General features: G+C 33.7%; 1 protein-coding gene across 7 annotated transcripts in view; it reads right to left on the bottom strand.

Moving 5' to 3' along the window:
* KIF20B (kinesin family member 20B) overlaps nt 1–15,868 on the bottom strand; it is a 72,666-nt gene that overhangs the window by 30,751 nt on the left and 26,047 nt on the right. For all 7 annotated transcript variants that reach the window (XM_042960888.1, XM_042960892.1, XM_042960893.1 and 4 more), the window contains 4 exons: nt 12,587–12,740; nt 7,846–9,085; nt 7,372–7,510; nt 653–772 (listed from right to left, as the gene is read on the bottom strand). In XM_042960888.1, the coding sequence (XP_042816822.1) occupies nt 653–772; nt 7,372–7,510; nt 7,846–9,085; nt 12,587–12,740 (1,653 nt within the window). The remainder of the gene's footprint in view (nt 1–652; nt 773–7,371; nt 7,511–7,845; nt 9,086–12,586; nt 12,741–15,868) is intronic.

The raw sequence follows: 15,868 nt of genomic DNA, 5'->3' as shown, positions 1-15,868 counted from the left end.
AAAAATCATCTTTGTGTGAAAAAAAAAGAAATTAGCACTGATGCAATAATGCTAATGAACACTACAGACTTTATTTGGATTTCACCAGTTTCTCCAGTGACATCCTTTTTCTCTTCCAGGATCCCATACAGGATCGAAGATTGCATTTAGCAACCATTTCCCCTTAGTCTCCTCTATTCTGTGAGAATTCCTTGGTAATCTTTTTCTTTAATAACCTTGACACTTTTTACTGGTTGGGTACTTTGTAGAACATCCTCAGTTTGGGTTTGTCTGATGTTTTCTCCTAATTAAACTGAGATTATGGATTTGGGGGTAAAATACCACATGAGATGGCCCTGCCCTTCTGGACACATCCTATCAGGAAGCACATGGTCTCAACATGACTTACTACTGGTGACGCTATTCCTGGACACCTGGTTAAGGTGGTACCTGCCAGGTTTCTCTGCTGTAAAGATACTACCTTTTCCTTTCCGTACTCTATTCATTAGAAGCAAATCACTATGGCCATACTTAATTTTAAGAAATTAAAAAAAAATTTTAGATTCCAGAAACAGCCAAAAGAGAATCTGCTGTAAAGAATGGATACATTTAAGTAGATACTAAAATACACCAACAAAATCTACTTAAACTATTTTAAAAACAAAACTGTTACCTTGAGTTGCTGAATGGTTCGCTGTTTCATATCTATTTCCTGAGAACACTGGTTTTTCTTTTTCTCCAGTTCATTGATTTTCATTCTCAGCAATTTCTCCTCATCACGCATTACAGATACCTACAAAGTAATGTTTATAAAACAAATTAAATGTTTTTTATAATACTAACTGCTTTTTGTTGTTTAAAATTCATGGCCACTGGTTCAAAGATTCGTATCCTTTAAAACCCATTAGAAAAATTAGAGAGTCTAACATACTATGATATGGCTTCAAATTATAGGAAATGTCTTAATACACTAAAGGAGAGTGCATATGAAAAGATCACTTTCTTCTTACAATATTTTAAGAATTTCAAATTCTCTAAGTGCTCTAAAAAAGAATCAACATAGCACCTTGCAACAGCAAAATCATTGTCACAGAAAAATCAATAGAGATACTCTATGAGGAAAATACTGGCTCAGGTTTCCAAGGTTTACTGAGTAATGGGATCAGTAATACAAGAAATACTTTAAAAGCTAACAATGGCCCACAGAGGATGAAAATGGAACAATCATAAGATCAAAAGTTATCCACGCAAGTGAAGGTCAACTGATTTTTGATTACTGGTAACATAATTCTACAATTCTCTACCAATCCTAGAGATCTCATAAAATGAAGGCTATAAACTGAAAAAAAGCTCCCCTTCATGAAAAGCATGGAAATACCATAATAGTAGCTCTGAGTGGTTTGGTTTCAGGGAATTTTTACATTTCTTTTTAGGCTTTCTGAATGTTCCAAATTTACTACACAATAGATACATATTACCTTTATAATCCTACATTAATAATATTTATTATTTTTATTTTGTTTAAAAAATATGGAACTTAGAGTAATAAAACCATCCTTATCAATTTTACAGCCATAAACTATCAGCCAACGAGAAATAAAGACTGTGTGTTGCACCAATATGCACATAAGGACCACCTTAGTTTCCATCCTGGCTCTACCATTTTTAGCTAAGTGAACTTGGACAAGTTAGATCTCTCAGTACATGTTTCCTTATCCATTAAATGGAAGTTAAAAACAATGCCTACCCCTAATATGTCTGAGAATTAAATGAGATGTTATATGTAAACTCAGAATAACTGACCCAGAGTAAGCTATTATTGTTGTTGTCATTATTATTATTTACATTGACACTACATATTATTTTGAAAAAGAAAAAATACCCTTAATAACCATCATTAGGGTAACAGTGGTCATCTATACAATAAAACATAAAAAGAGATACCCTTGTAAATAGTGGTGTGAAAAAAAATCTCAAAACTAGAGTTAAAAAGCAATATTTATATATAGATGATTCCATTTATAAAAATAGACACATACAAGTATACACAGCAATTACATACATATATTAAGTCAAATGCATACACAAAGATCTAAAAAAACATAGATGGACTGTCAAGAGTGGTCATGTTTAAACGGGAGAGAGAAATGAGAAATGTCAAGAAATATTTCCAAATAATATATACAATTAAGTTTTTAATTAGAAAAAGGAGCTATTACTAAATTGGAAAAATGAGCTATTATTTAAGTAGCTGGTTCCATGTGAATAGAAGTTAATTATACCATCCTTGAGAATGCTTACTGATAATCATGGTGCTCAGAAATAGTACCTTAAACCAGGAAGTTACGTGTCTAGAAAACGAAGGATCCAAATCTTCTGAGTAACGAACAAATGCTTTTCCAAATTATACCACATTGCTTTTAGCTTACTGATCTAAGAATTTTCCTATTATAGTTTAGGTCATCTTTACTGTCTAACATTCCTCATCTAATCTACCATTAAAATATTTGTCACGTAACTTCGAAACTTTCTGTATATACTTATATGAAACTCCATAGGTTTTTACATCTTACCTATGGTGGTATGATTTATATTTTCCTTCCACTGATTAAAAACGTTGTTATATTTCCCTTATTATAACGAATACATACTATAAGACATTAATAAATGCAACAATAGAGCTTTAAAAGAGTTGCCTATGCCACTGCCTAAGTTAATCAAAATATGTAATATTTTTATATATTTCCCTGCAGTCTATATTTTAATGCAGATTGTTCACAAACTTTTAATCTTACCATATACACTTGACCCTTGAACAATGCAGAGGTTAGGGATACATATCTTCTATGCAATCAAAAACTGACATATTATTTTTTAATTTTTTTTATGTTTACTTATTTAATTTTTGAGAGAGAGAGAAAGAGAGAGAGAGCAAAGAGAGAACAAGCCAGGGAGAATCAGAGAGAGAGGGAGATTGAAATCCCAATCAGGCTTCACACTTTCAGCACAGAGCCTGACACAGGGCTCGAACTCATGAACTGTGAGATCATGACCTGAGCCAAAACCAGGAGTTGAACACTTAACGACTGAGCCACCTAGGTGCCCCGACATATTACTTTTGACTCTCCAAAACCCTGACCACGTGCCTTACCAATATCATAAAGTCAATGAACACATGTGTATGTTATATGTATTATATACTGTTTTCTTACAATAAAGTAAAGCTAGAGAAAAAAAAGTGGACCTGCACAGCTCAAATTTATCTGTTCAGGTTTGACTATATATAAAATTGGGTTCACTTTCTATTATTTAATATTATAACACAAGCATTTTCCATATTATCATGAAAGCTTAGCTCTTAACTTTGTACTTAAATCAGAATCCTGCTATTTATACTGATGATTCTGAAAACTTTATAAATTATCAATTGTGCTGATGAAACAATGAGAAATACAATTTACACATCTCTACAAATCACTATAAATGAAGAAACAGAACTTAGGCCAAAGCTTCCAGGCATCACAGTGCTTAAGGAACTGGCAGAGAAAGAAAAGAACCTCTATCCATAAAAAGTGCAGAGGGGAACTGGGTCCATAGCAAGAGCTTCACTCCCCCTTCCTTTTCTTTACTAGACAGACCTAATGGTCATGAAAATTGTTGCTTATTTAATCAGAAAGTTCATATCCATTCTAACTTTTTTATTCATTTTTAATTTACATTAATGCTATCTTATTATGGGCATTTTTTTACATTAAATAATAAACTATTCCAGAACTTCAATTTCAAATGGTTTAGAATAAACCAATCTTCTGTTGAAAAAATATATATATACTGGATGAAAAAAATAAATTTAATCTTTTTAAATGCATCCAAGAATTACCAAAAAAAAAAAGTTAAGAAATACAGAGATAAAAACTGAGTGAAAATAAGAATCATAGAAATAAGTGGAGCACTGACAGATGCTGGCTTTTAAGTACATTTGAAAAATGAAGTGGTCTGGTTTTCCAAAGAATGGTAAAAAATAAAACTATTAAAATAAAGAACTTCAGGCTCAGACAGTTAAGTGTGTGACTTTGGCTCAGGTTATGATCTCACCGTTTGTGGGTTTGAGCCCCACGTCGGGCTCTGTGCTGACAGCTTGGAGCCTGCAGCCTATTTTGGATTCTGTGTCTCCCTTTCTCTCTGCCCTTCCCCCACTTGTGCCCTGTCTCTCTCTCTCTCTCTCAAAAATAAACATTAAAAAAAAGATTTTAAATAAAGAACTTCAATCATCAAAAGACGACAAAACAGAAGATATTTGTGACATATTTAACTGACAAAGAATCAAGAATAAAGAAATACTACACACTAATTAAAAATTTAAAAAAAGCACAATTAAGAGAAAATATTAACAAATGATTTCACAGAGTAGTTAGTAACCAGAACAGACAAATAGCCAATAAACACATGAATAGATGCTGGACTTCATTAATAATCATAGGAATACAATTCCAAATGGCAATAATACCCCTTCACATCGCCTGATGCAACAATTCCACCCCTTGGAATAGAAACTCTCTCTGGGGCACCTGGGTGGCTCAGTCGGTTAAGCATCTGACTTCAGCTGAGGTCACGATCTCGCGGTCCATGAGTTTGAGCCCCGCGTCCGGCTCTGGGCTGACAGCTCAGAGCCTGGAGCCTGCTTCCGATTCTGTGTCTCCCTCTCTCTCTGCCCCTCCCCCGTTCATGCTCTGTCTCTCTCCGTCTCAAAAATAAAAAACGTTAAAAAATAAATAAATTAAAAAAAAAAGAAACTCTCACACAAGTATATGCACAGGCATGTATAAAAGAGGAATGCTGCTTCTACAGTAAAAAACAGAAAAAAAAAAAAACAAACCTAAATGGCAATAGGCGAATGGATAATAAATAGCAGAAGGTCACAGAAGGGTGTATTATACAGCAGTAAAAGTGATTATTACAACTATACATAAATGAATCTCAGAAATATGATGTGAAAAATAAAGTCTCAGAAAAATACAATATACTGTTTAGAGATAAAGAATAAATATGGTTTTAAATTATATTTTTAGAAGGTAAGAAAGATTAAACACAAAACGTACAATGGAGGTAGGAAGCATAAGTAGGGATGGGGCCCACAAGCATTTGCTATATCAATTTCTTCAGACCAGACACATTTAAGTATTCTTTTTAACTAACTCAAAGTAATAACAAAAAAGAATTCTTTAAAACCGTTTCAGCTTTGGGGCACCTGGGTGGCTCAGTCAGTTGAGCACCTAACTTTGGCTCAGGTCATGATCTCACAATTCATGAGTTCGAGCCCCATGTCGGGCTCTGTCAGCGACAGCTCAAAGCCTGGAGCCTGCTTCAGATTCTCTGTCTCCCTCTCTCTCTGCCCCTCCCCTGCTTGCACTGTGTCTCGGTCTCTCTCAAAAATAAATACACATTAAAAAAAAATAATAAGAAAAATTAAAAATTGTTTCAGCTTTTAGGGGTGCCTGGCTGGCTCAGTTGAGAGAACATGCAACTCTCGATCTTGGGGTTATGGGTTCAAGCCCTACATTGGGTGTAGAGATTACTTAAAAATAAAAAGCTTAAAATTAAAAAAAAAAAAACAAAGAAAACCACATTTATTAAAAAAAAAAACACTTTCAGCTTTAGAAAAACTCTAAGTACAAGACAAAATCAAGAAGTCATGAAAGAAAAATAAATAAATCTAAATACATGAAAATCAAAATTTGCTCTAAGGCAAAAAAAGAGCCCTATTAAGAAAAACAGCAATGAGGGGAAGGGGTCTTCAATTCATATCTTTAAAAACGCTAATTTCCTAAATATGTAATAAGCTCCTATAAAGCAAAAATAATTGAAAAAAACAGAAAAATCAATAATCCAAATTAAAAGGCCAAAGATATGAATACACAGTTCATAGAAAAAAATATAAATGGCTTTTAAACAAAAAGATGCTCACTCATAATTAGAAAAATGCAAATTAAATTACTGTGAGATACATACTTTATCTGTCAAATTAGCAAATATCAAAAAGTATGATAAAATACTACTTTGTGGATTAGGGTGGAAAAAATATTCTCTTATTCTCATAATTACCTCTGGCTTACAAATTGGCATTGAGAGTATCAAAATTACAAATGCATCAAAATTACAAATGTACAAACCAGTGAATCATAAATTCTACTTCTGGGAATTTATGTATCACAGAATTTCTTGTAAATGTTCAAATGACTGCTGCATAAGCTCAATCAGAAGACAAAATTATCTGAATTGTCTAATAATACAGGACCAATTAACTAATGGCAAATACAGTTTGTAGTCATAAAATAGTTCATTTGGAGATTCTTTTTTTCTTTTTTTAATGTTTATTTACTATTGAGAGAGAGAAACAGAGTGTGAGGGTGGCGGGACAGAAAGAGAGACAGACACAGAATCCGAAGCAGGCTCTAGGCTCTGAGCTGTCAGCACAGAGTCCAACGTGGGGCTCAAACCCTTGAACCATGAAATCATAACCTGAGTGGAAGTCGGACACTCAACTGACTGAGCCACCCAGGCGCCCCTGGAGATTCTTGACATTATCCTGATATGAGAAGACAGCCAAGATGCACTATTAAGTGAAAAAACTAAGATTCACAACAGTGTCTATAGGATATTTTCATTTTTTTTTTTTTTTTACAGAAAGAGAAGAAAGAAGGCTAGAGAGAGGAAGAAGTAAAGAGAAAGTAACTGGTATCGTTTGATGCCTTGGAGAGAAACTTGATGGCTAGGAAGGAGGGAGTTTTTTTTCTCACTGTATATACTTTTGTGTATTTTGTACTTGCAATCAGTGATTACATTTCCTATTTTAATATTAAACTAATAAAAACTTGTTACAACTATACTGCATACACTTATGAATATTATCTGCAAACAAGTTTCATTTTTACTTCTGGGGGAACTTGAACTTGGCAGTGCTTAAAAGAAAAAAAGATTCTAATCCTATATGAGGCACATTTTTTTCTTTTTTTGAAATTTATTAAGTTTTTTATTTTAATTCCAGGATAATTAACATACAGTTATATTAGTTTCAGGTGTACAACGTAGTGATTCAGCAATTCTACACATTACCCTGCGCTTATGATGATTAGTGGACTCTTAATCCCCCTCACCTATTTCACCTATTCCCCCATCAACCTCCCCCACATATTTTTCTTAACGTTGAACATTCCTGTTTGTTGAAGCTGGCTAAATTTTCTTCTGTGAAATAAGTTTTCTCGGCATTTTAAGAAAAATTATGGAGTTGGTAAATGTTCTGTTTCATTCTAAAATCTGTGTCTAAAAAATGTGCTAAGGAAGGGAAACAATCTTTGTTATTTAAGTTGGCCATACAACTTTCAAATAACCTACCTCTTTCTGTACTTGCTCAATCTGTTTTTTCGCATCAGCCAGTTTCTCTTTCAGCTCAGCATAGTCTTCCTCCTTCCTCTGAAGATCTGCTTTCAGATTCTGGGTAAGAGCAGAGCTTGCAGAGAGCTCCTCTTTCAACCTAAAGAACACAAATCATGTTCTATAGTGACCACCACTAGACACATAAGATCATATGTGTAACTGCTAACGATCTACAAAATTCTCTATTTTCACAAACCTGGAATGTCCAATGAGTCCTTCAGAGAGGATTTCATGTGATTTTATAAACAGATTTTTGCACATAACTTTGGGTTCCAAAGGTTTATTTGAACAAAGTTCAAGTTCTTTACTCATCATACATGCTATATTGTATTAGATTAAGTTATGCCCATCTATTATTTAAAAGCTACATAGGAAAACCAATAAAATAAATGCTTTGCACATTTTTAAATATTTTAATAACATTTATCTTACTTTTCTGCTTTTTGCCGGTTGGTTTCATTTTCTTCTTCCTTTAACTGAAGTGAATGCTTTGCCTCTTGCAAATTATTTGTTAATTGTGCGATTTCTTCTTTCAACTTGATTTCCTTTTCACTTAAATCTTTGGTGTTTTTAATAGAATCCTGAAGATTTGCTTGAAATTCCTTCAGACTTCTCTCTAGCTTTGAGATGATAGATTCCTTTTCCAATATTTCTTGTTCTAACTTGGCTGAACGACTACATTCATCTTTTTGAGTTTCTAAGATTGCTTTAAGTTCCTTTATTTTCATCTCATAGCAAGTAACATCTTGTGTAAGTTCTGAAAGTGCTCTCTTCCCTTCAACTACATGCTGTACTTGAACATCAAGAGAAATGTTTTTTTCTTGCAATTCTTGTTTCAGCTGTTGTATAAGATTTTCTTTTTCTTTCAGTAGGTCACCTTGATTTTTATTCTCCCTCTCCTCTGTTTTTAGCCTATTGTTTTCATCCATACAGCCTCTTAATTCTGCCTGTAATTTTTCTATTTGTTGTTCCAATTCCTGGATCTGATGACTTTTTTTGGAAGAGGCTTTTACAATCTCCTTACACTCTTCCCAAATGGCCTCAATACTAGAGTGGAAAGAACTTTCCCTACCGAGTTCTTGAATATGATATTCGTTAACCTGCTTACTTACCAAATCATCATTATCTAAAAGGTGTAACTGTGTATTCTGTAAATTATCTTCTTGAAAGCCACTTGACAGATCCCGGAGATTGAGTAAATCTATGTTTGCGATCTGAGAAACTGAATCAAGCATTCGTAGTTCATCTATTTTTGCTTGCATTGCTTTTATTTGTGAAACATTAGTTGTGATATTTTTTCTAGCGGTTTCTATTTCCTTTGACAATTTCTCAATCTTTTCCGCCTGTTCTTGATTTATACCTCTCTGCACATGTAATTCAGAAATTGCATTATCATAATTTGACTGAATTTGTTGGACCTCAATATTTAAAGTCAAACTCTTCTTTTCAGAAGAAGAAAGTTCCTGCTGCAAACTAATGATCTTTTTGTTTAATTCTGCTTTTTCTTCCTTTTCATTTTTAAGTTCATTCTCAGCCATGAGTAGACATGTTTTCAGTTCTTCATTATTTTCTTGTAAAATTCTAATGCCTTCCTCATCTTCTGAAATGCTCTTCTGCACTTCTTCTCTTTTCTTTTCATCTTCAGTAATAGTTGGAGTTATGTGGATAGGTCCTTTAAAAATAAGAAAACTGTTATTAATCTGGCAAACCTTAATAAAACCAGAAAATTACCCTATAGGCCAATATTAAAACATACAAAAAATATGAAAGCAAACTTTTAATGAGAAACAGAAACAGGGCATTGAGTGAAAAAGAAAAAACAGGTTGCAAAGCATACACCCACATAAGCCCATTGATGTAAAAATTATAGTTCCTTAAATTAATGCAGAAAGAGTTAGCAAAGGAAGCATGCCGAAATAGATGGTAGCTACCTGAGTAGGATTACCAGTTATTTCTCTTCTTTTTATAACTTTCAATATTATCTAAATTTTCTACTACAAGTCTTTGTTATCATTATAACATGGGACAGAGGGAAGGAAATCACATAATGAGACACTTAAGGTGGACATCCCAAACCTTAAAGAACAATTTTAAAGTACAATTGTATTACAGATCTACTGAATTAATGACTTGAAAACTGAGTACCTTATTTTAATAGCTAAAATTAGGGGGGAAATCGTTGAAATTCTGAGAACTCTGATATTGCCTTACCCTTCTTCACTAGCTGTATAACTGTCAATAAACTCCCCAACCCTAAGACCACTTCCTCAAATGTAAAGCAGAAATAATAACATCACCTATCTCAGTTTCCACAGTATGGATACAAAAACAAGCCTTATCAGTAGATTTCTATTTTTCAAATACAATCCGTATTCATTTCCTTCACCTAATTGTCTAAATGCTCTTGGGTAACTGTGCAATCTCATTTTGGAATCCCAAGATCTTTCTTTAATACAGACTAATTTTAAAAGCACACTGAATAAGGTTTTATTATCTGTAACTCATTGTGTCCTCTGCCTCATAGAGAGGGTGGGGAAAACATGGCATTACCCTTGCTGTATAGCCTCACTATCTTAAAAGCTGCTTAGTTTATTTTTGAAGCTTTTCTTATGTTTGTAGTTACATTTTCCCAATTTACTGCCTCAAGATTCTTAATTTATTCTAAGGATTCCAGCTACTCTGGAATCTTAAAGATTTACCCTATTTTTACAACAAACTAGCCCACTTCCTCTTACGGATTTTTTTTTTTTAAATAATCTTCAACCAATATATTATTCTTCCATCTGAGTGTCTCCTAACCTTTTACAAAGTTGGGGCAAGTCGTCCCAAAGTGGAATGATCCAGTCTCCACTGGTTCAGATTTCTGTTTTACTTCCCATTTCATGTAATTCTCTACTTGTCATGCTATATTTATACCTATGACTTCATCAGTGGAAATGACTAATGAAAAAAACTAAATGAGGATGATAAGAGTCCTGGACTTTTTTTTTTCATAACTTAGAAATGTTTTTTTAAAAAAAGAATCCTCTTGCCCTTTAAAATGACAAGTTATAAAATTGTCTGAACCCTTCATGAGGAGAGATGGGATCTAAGCAAGTTTAAAATGAGAATAATCAGAAATTCAGAACTCACAAATAGATCCTATCTATCCTAAGTTGAGAAATTTGAGTCACGCATACCATATGGATATAGTCCCTAAACCCTCAAGTGAATACAGAAAGCTCAATAAAACTTTTGTGATCAAATAATGTTGTTCTTTTAATTTTACTATATTTCAAGACTGGGATAATTACATAACATAAGGTAAATCAAACGAATTTGTTTTGTACCTGATTTTTTTTTCAGATACTCATACTGTTCTTCCAGAAAATTTTAAATGTTTTCTATCAAAAGATTTATACAACATATTCAGAACAGCCTTGTCAGGTAGAAATTAAAGTATTAGTCAAGCAACAGAGATGGGAAAAACTCTTCAGTATCTATTGTTAACTTATAAAAACTACACATAAACAATAAGAATGCAGTTAACACTTTAATTCAGTATTTACACTATACTCAACTTATACGTATGCTGCTTACTGTATTTTGTTATAACAGGTACAGTTTTGATTGAACAATCGCAAGTAAGCAGACTGTATCATGTCTCTAGTTTGCCTCCTTTATTGCTACCTGAAGGCTTGTTTCTTAGACTGTTTACATGGTTACCAGCTTTCCCAAAGTACAGATACAGTGACCTCAGACAAGCAAATTCACTTTCACAGGAAAATTGCTTTGCATTCCTTTTTAAGAAGAGAAAACATGCATCTATGAAACACTATCAACCCCCTGATCCTATCCTAGTGGTTACAGGACTCACATATTTTATTCCAGAGATTTTAGTAGAAGTTAAAGGGGAAAGATGGTGGTTATAACTATGATTTTCATAGGGTACCTTACTTATATATTCCTTGTAGTCTCTAATAACATAAAAAAATTGAGAAATGGCCAAGTGGTTGTGAATTTAAGGAGAAAAAAATATTTTGTCGTATTACATAAACTTACTTAAATCTACCCATATCAAATTATTTATGCCTAACAACTACAGTTCTTAAATACTCTTCATGAAAAGGTTACCTTTAGGATTAGTCCCACTGTGTGTATTACTTGCTCCTGGCCACTTCCACTTCCTAGTGACCTACTGATCCTACGTTCTCAGCTACTCTATGGCACAGACCAAAGCAAAAAGAGGGAGAGGAACAGTGTGCTATGGAAAATCATAGCAAAGGCACCCCTCCTTCAATGCATAACAGAAGGCATATGTTTATTATGTCTTGATCTATTAGCTCACATGAGCACCACACATCCTATAAACCATATATCTAATGCTATATTATCCTCTAAGGCATTTACTTTTGTAAACATTCATTTCACTGAGGTTCTATAAGGTTTATCATGTTGGTATACTACCCACTGCCTTCATCTCTGAAAACCTCAGGAGGCAGGTAGTACTTATTTTATTTTGCTAATGACAAAAGTAAGACTTAACTTACCCCTTTTCTCAAGGTGAAGCAGCTAGGCAGGTTGCTAAAGCTAAACTTTATAAACCTTTTGTAGAAAGCCCTTACGCCCTGTATCATACTACAAAAGTTTTCTAAAAAAATAATGATTTTCTTAGAGAGAACATAAAAGTTGATATATTCTTCCACATAAACAGAGACATACGTTATACAGTAAGCATGCACCCACTTTTTAGTAATTCTACAGTAAATGCAATAACTCAAGCACATTTGTCTTTGGTACTGTTCAGCTCGAAGTCTTACTGTCAAATGTCCTTTTATAGAAGTAATAAAGAATGCAAAGGGAGAAAACAGTGTGGAGAGATTTGGGCATGAAAAGATACTGTAATTATTTATTAAAGAAAACTACCATTAAGCACAGAAGTAAAAAGAATCATAGGCATGCAAAAGAGTGATAAAAATACAGTATCTAAAATTATTTTATTAAAATACAAGACAGCTGTAAATACACACACCCATCCTCCAGGCAGTTTATAATGTTAGCATTAAAATCAGTGACATTTACATTTCCTCAGGTTTTTTCCTTAGATAAGTAAATTTCCTATTTGCAACTCTGTCCATTACTGGTTTAGGAATTAACTTTCTGAAAGTCCTCCTGCTGACAAATAAAGTAGTACCTTTCTTTGCTGGCGGTTCTTCTGGTTGAAGTTCATTTTCATTTTGTCTTTTTCTTCCCAAATGGGTTTTGGTTTTGTCATCCTCAAGCACCTGAACTGTTTCATTATAAGCCAATGTATTGCTTGTTATTAAAGAAGAGGTACCAGCCTGGTCCTAAAATAAAATAATTAAGATTAGTTCACATACAGAAAGCTACAATACATGTAAAAGCTATATAAATGTTTCAGTGGTGTATCATAAAAATTTTATTTTCAAATCAGTAGAAACATTTTCTAATTTATTTCTTAAATCTCACCCTAAAATAACTGACGGCTCTGGCAAATGAGTAATATTAACTAACTTGTACACTCTCTAAGGAAAACAAAAATATTTATCTTAAAGTCAGTTAAGCATGTAGTTTCACCCTGATACCGAAAATCACATTCATCATTAGTGGGTTTAGACCTGCATGGGGATAACTGGAGAACCCTAAAACACTTACCTTTAAGTCACATTCCAAATGTGCTTTGAAAAGAAAAATACCAAAATACTACCACAAAACTGTTTCTTACAGATGGCTAAACTTAAAATCTTGAGGTCCCCCTCTAGAAACTCTGCAAGTTTTGTTTTGTAATCAAAGCCTCTCAGAGATAAGCAGCACCTATCTTTAACAACTCCCAGAAAAATAGTTTAGGCCTTAGCTTCTAAGCCTATGTATATTTAAAGATATACAGTCCACATACAGCTTTAAAACTGAACCCCCAGTTTATCTAAACAATAAAAATCACTTAGATTTTTATTTTTTAACACAAATACTATGCCTCCCTAAAAGGTTAGCAGAAAACAAAGATAGAATATACTGTTCTCCAGAAAGAGGAAGGATGAAACTCAGTAGTTAGGTCTATAAAGTAATCAAAAGTATGGTAAAGGCAGGGACTTTTTTTTTTTTTTTTTAATGCAAAGATTACTTAAATCCCTACATGCTGGTAGCAATCCATGTTGGGGGAAAAAAAAGTGTATGAAAAAAACAAAATGCCATTTTATACCATAAAATAAAACATTTTATTCAGAAGATATAAATGAGATGCCTTTTTTAAATTACAAAGTAATGAGGTTTTTTTTTAGGAAGTTTTTTTTAGCTATCCCTAAACAGAGGAGGATGTCATGACGAAAAACCTCCACGCGTTTTCACAATTAGTCCCCTGGTGTCACTGAGAAATAACAAAATCCTGGAATAGACAGATCACACGGCTGACAGAGCCTGAGAGTTTTCATTCAAACACTCCATAACAGGATCAAGTTGGCTCCTTCCTCACTCTTAGACCTATCAAAATGATATGATCATTTTTTTCCTCCTTCAAAGGATACAACTTCACCAAAAAAAAAAAAAAAAAAAAAAAAAAAAAAAAAAAAATCTATCCTCCACAACTCATTTACTGAAAAGAGTCTTTTCTGCCCCTAGAGTATGCTTTTGGATGGAAGGATGATTAAGAACCGACATTCAAGACAAACTTTTTTATCTTTCAGAAGAGTCTGCTTTCAAGACAAGCTTTGGAAGTGACCCTAGATTAACAGTTTAACAGCACATCCAGGCTAAGTCCCAAATTACTCTGCATTTGTTTATGTGAACAATACTGCACACGGTTTTAACTTGGTTGATAACACAATCTAGAACCCATCTAAAAAGTTTATTTACAGGCAAGGACTATTAAATTAGGAATATGGCTTATTTTATAGTGCTTTCTCACTATTACTTAAACATTACTGACACACTGTGGTATACAAACAAACATACTACAGAAATAAATATGATTCTACCTTAAATTTCTAATAATTCTCTTCGAAGTGGTAGTCGCCAGTGTGATCTGTCTCTGGCTTTTTTTTTCTTTTTTGTATTTTCCTTCACCAAACCAAATAAGACTTAAAATCCAAATGAAGTGATTAGAGCAAAAGCATGTGGTGACTAACCAAACAAAGGTGCTGAGAGAGTCTGGAGGCCCAGCAATTCAGTTACTGTAAAAAGTCAAGCCCCAAGTCCCAAAATGTCTTACCTCCCCTTATTTCACAAGTCAATTTTCTCTTCTTAATCTCTATCACCACTATCCAATTACCCTTAATCAAAATTCTCATCAACCATCACCTGACTCTTCCAAGATGCTTCTCTGGTCTCTCTGTCTCCAGTCTAACTCCATCCCAATCCCAACCTACAAGTTTCCAAATACATCACTCAAAATAAAAAATCAACTTTGCTACTCCTCTCCTTAAAATTAACAACTCCTCACTGCCCATAAAATAAAATCCAAACTCTTTAGTGCAGTATTTAAGGACTTCCATCATTTTACCCCAACCCACCACTCCCAGATTCATTTCTCACCTCTCCTTGCTTTTAAACTTTCTTCTTGAATAAATGCTTGTGCTTTCCTACAGTGACTGAAAGACTTCTCACTTCAGTGACTTTGTACAGTGATTCCTAAACCTGAAAGCCAGCCTATTTTCTTGTCTATCACAGCTACAAACTGTCCCCTCCCCCTACTTTCAACTGGCTGAATTTTAGTCACCCTTTATGGCTCAACTAAATCATTTTAACCTCCAGAAAGTATTCCCTAAACCTCTACCTAGTCTCAGCTTCTTGCATACAGACTACACTGCACATTTCATTGTAATTATGTTTATATGGTTTCTCTCTTACTGAGGAGTCATTAAGGGGACTAGTTTTTATTAACCTATATAAGTCTCAAAATCTAACAAGGTACCTGGCATCCAGTAGACACTCACAAGTGTTTCTTGACTAAAATAAGCCATTTTATGCTTCTTATCCTTTCTGTCCTCCTTATTACAAGGGTGTCTTTCCCAGTTCAGGTACAAAAAAAGTCAGATAGCCTGAATAATGCATCTAATAAATAACAAAAGACAGGCCTGCTACCAGAGATTAGACAGAAGGTAAGCTACTCTTCTTATATACCCATGCAGTATCAAAAGCCCAGCTAATGTTGAGATGATTCAGAGAATCTTGGTGGGTAATGGACCTTGACTGTAAACATACAAAGGACAGTCAACAGTCACTTTTTACAAGACACCAACCCTGACTCATCTGGTCAGAGAAAAAGACCTACAAAAGCACCTCCAAACAAAGCAGAGAGGTTTGGCTATTAGTTTACTCAGCCTATTATGTTATGTCTATATGTTCTGACTTTTTTAATTCAAAAAATAATCTAAAGGAGTTTACAATAAAAAACATAAAACGAAAAATCATTTTTTTAAACAAAGGATTAAAAGGCACGCTGATTATCCTAAACTAACTA

The sequence above is a fragment of the Panthera tigris genome, chromosome D2, assembly GCF_018350195.1.
Source record: "Panthera tigris isolate Pti1 chromosome D2, P.tigris_Pti1_mat1.1, whole genome shotgun sequence".
NCBI classification, from domain to species: Eukaryota; Metazoa; Chordata; class Mammalia; order Carnivora; family Felidae; genus Panthera; species Panthera tigris.
The sequence above is the reverse complement of the archived record's forward strand: the minus strand, read 5'-3'. Positions and strand labels throughout refer to the sequence as shown.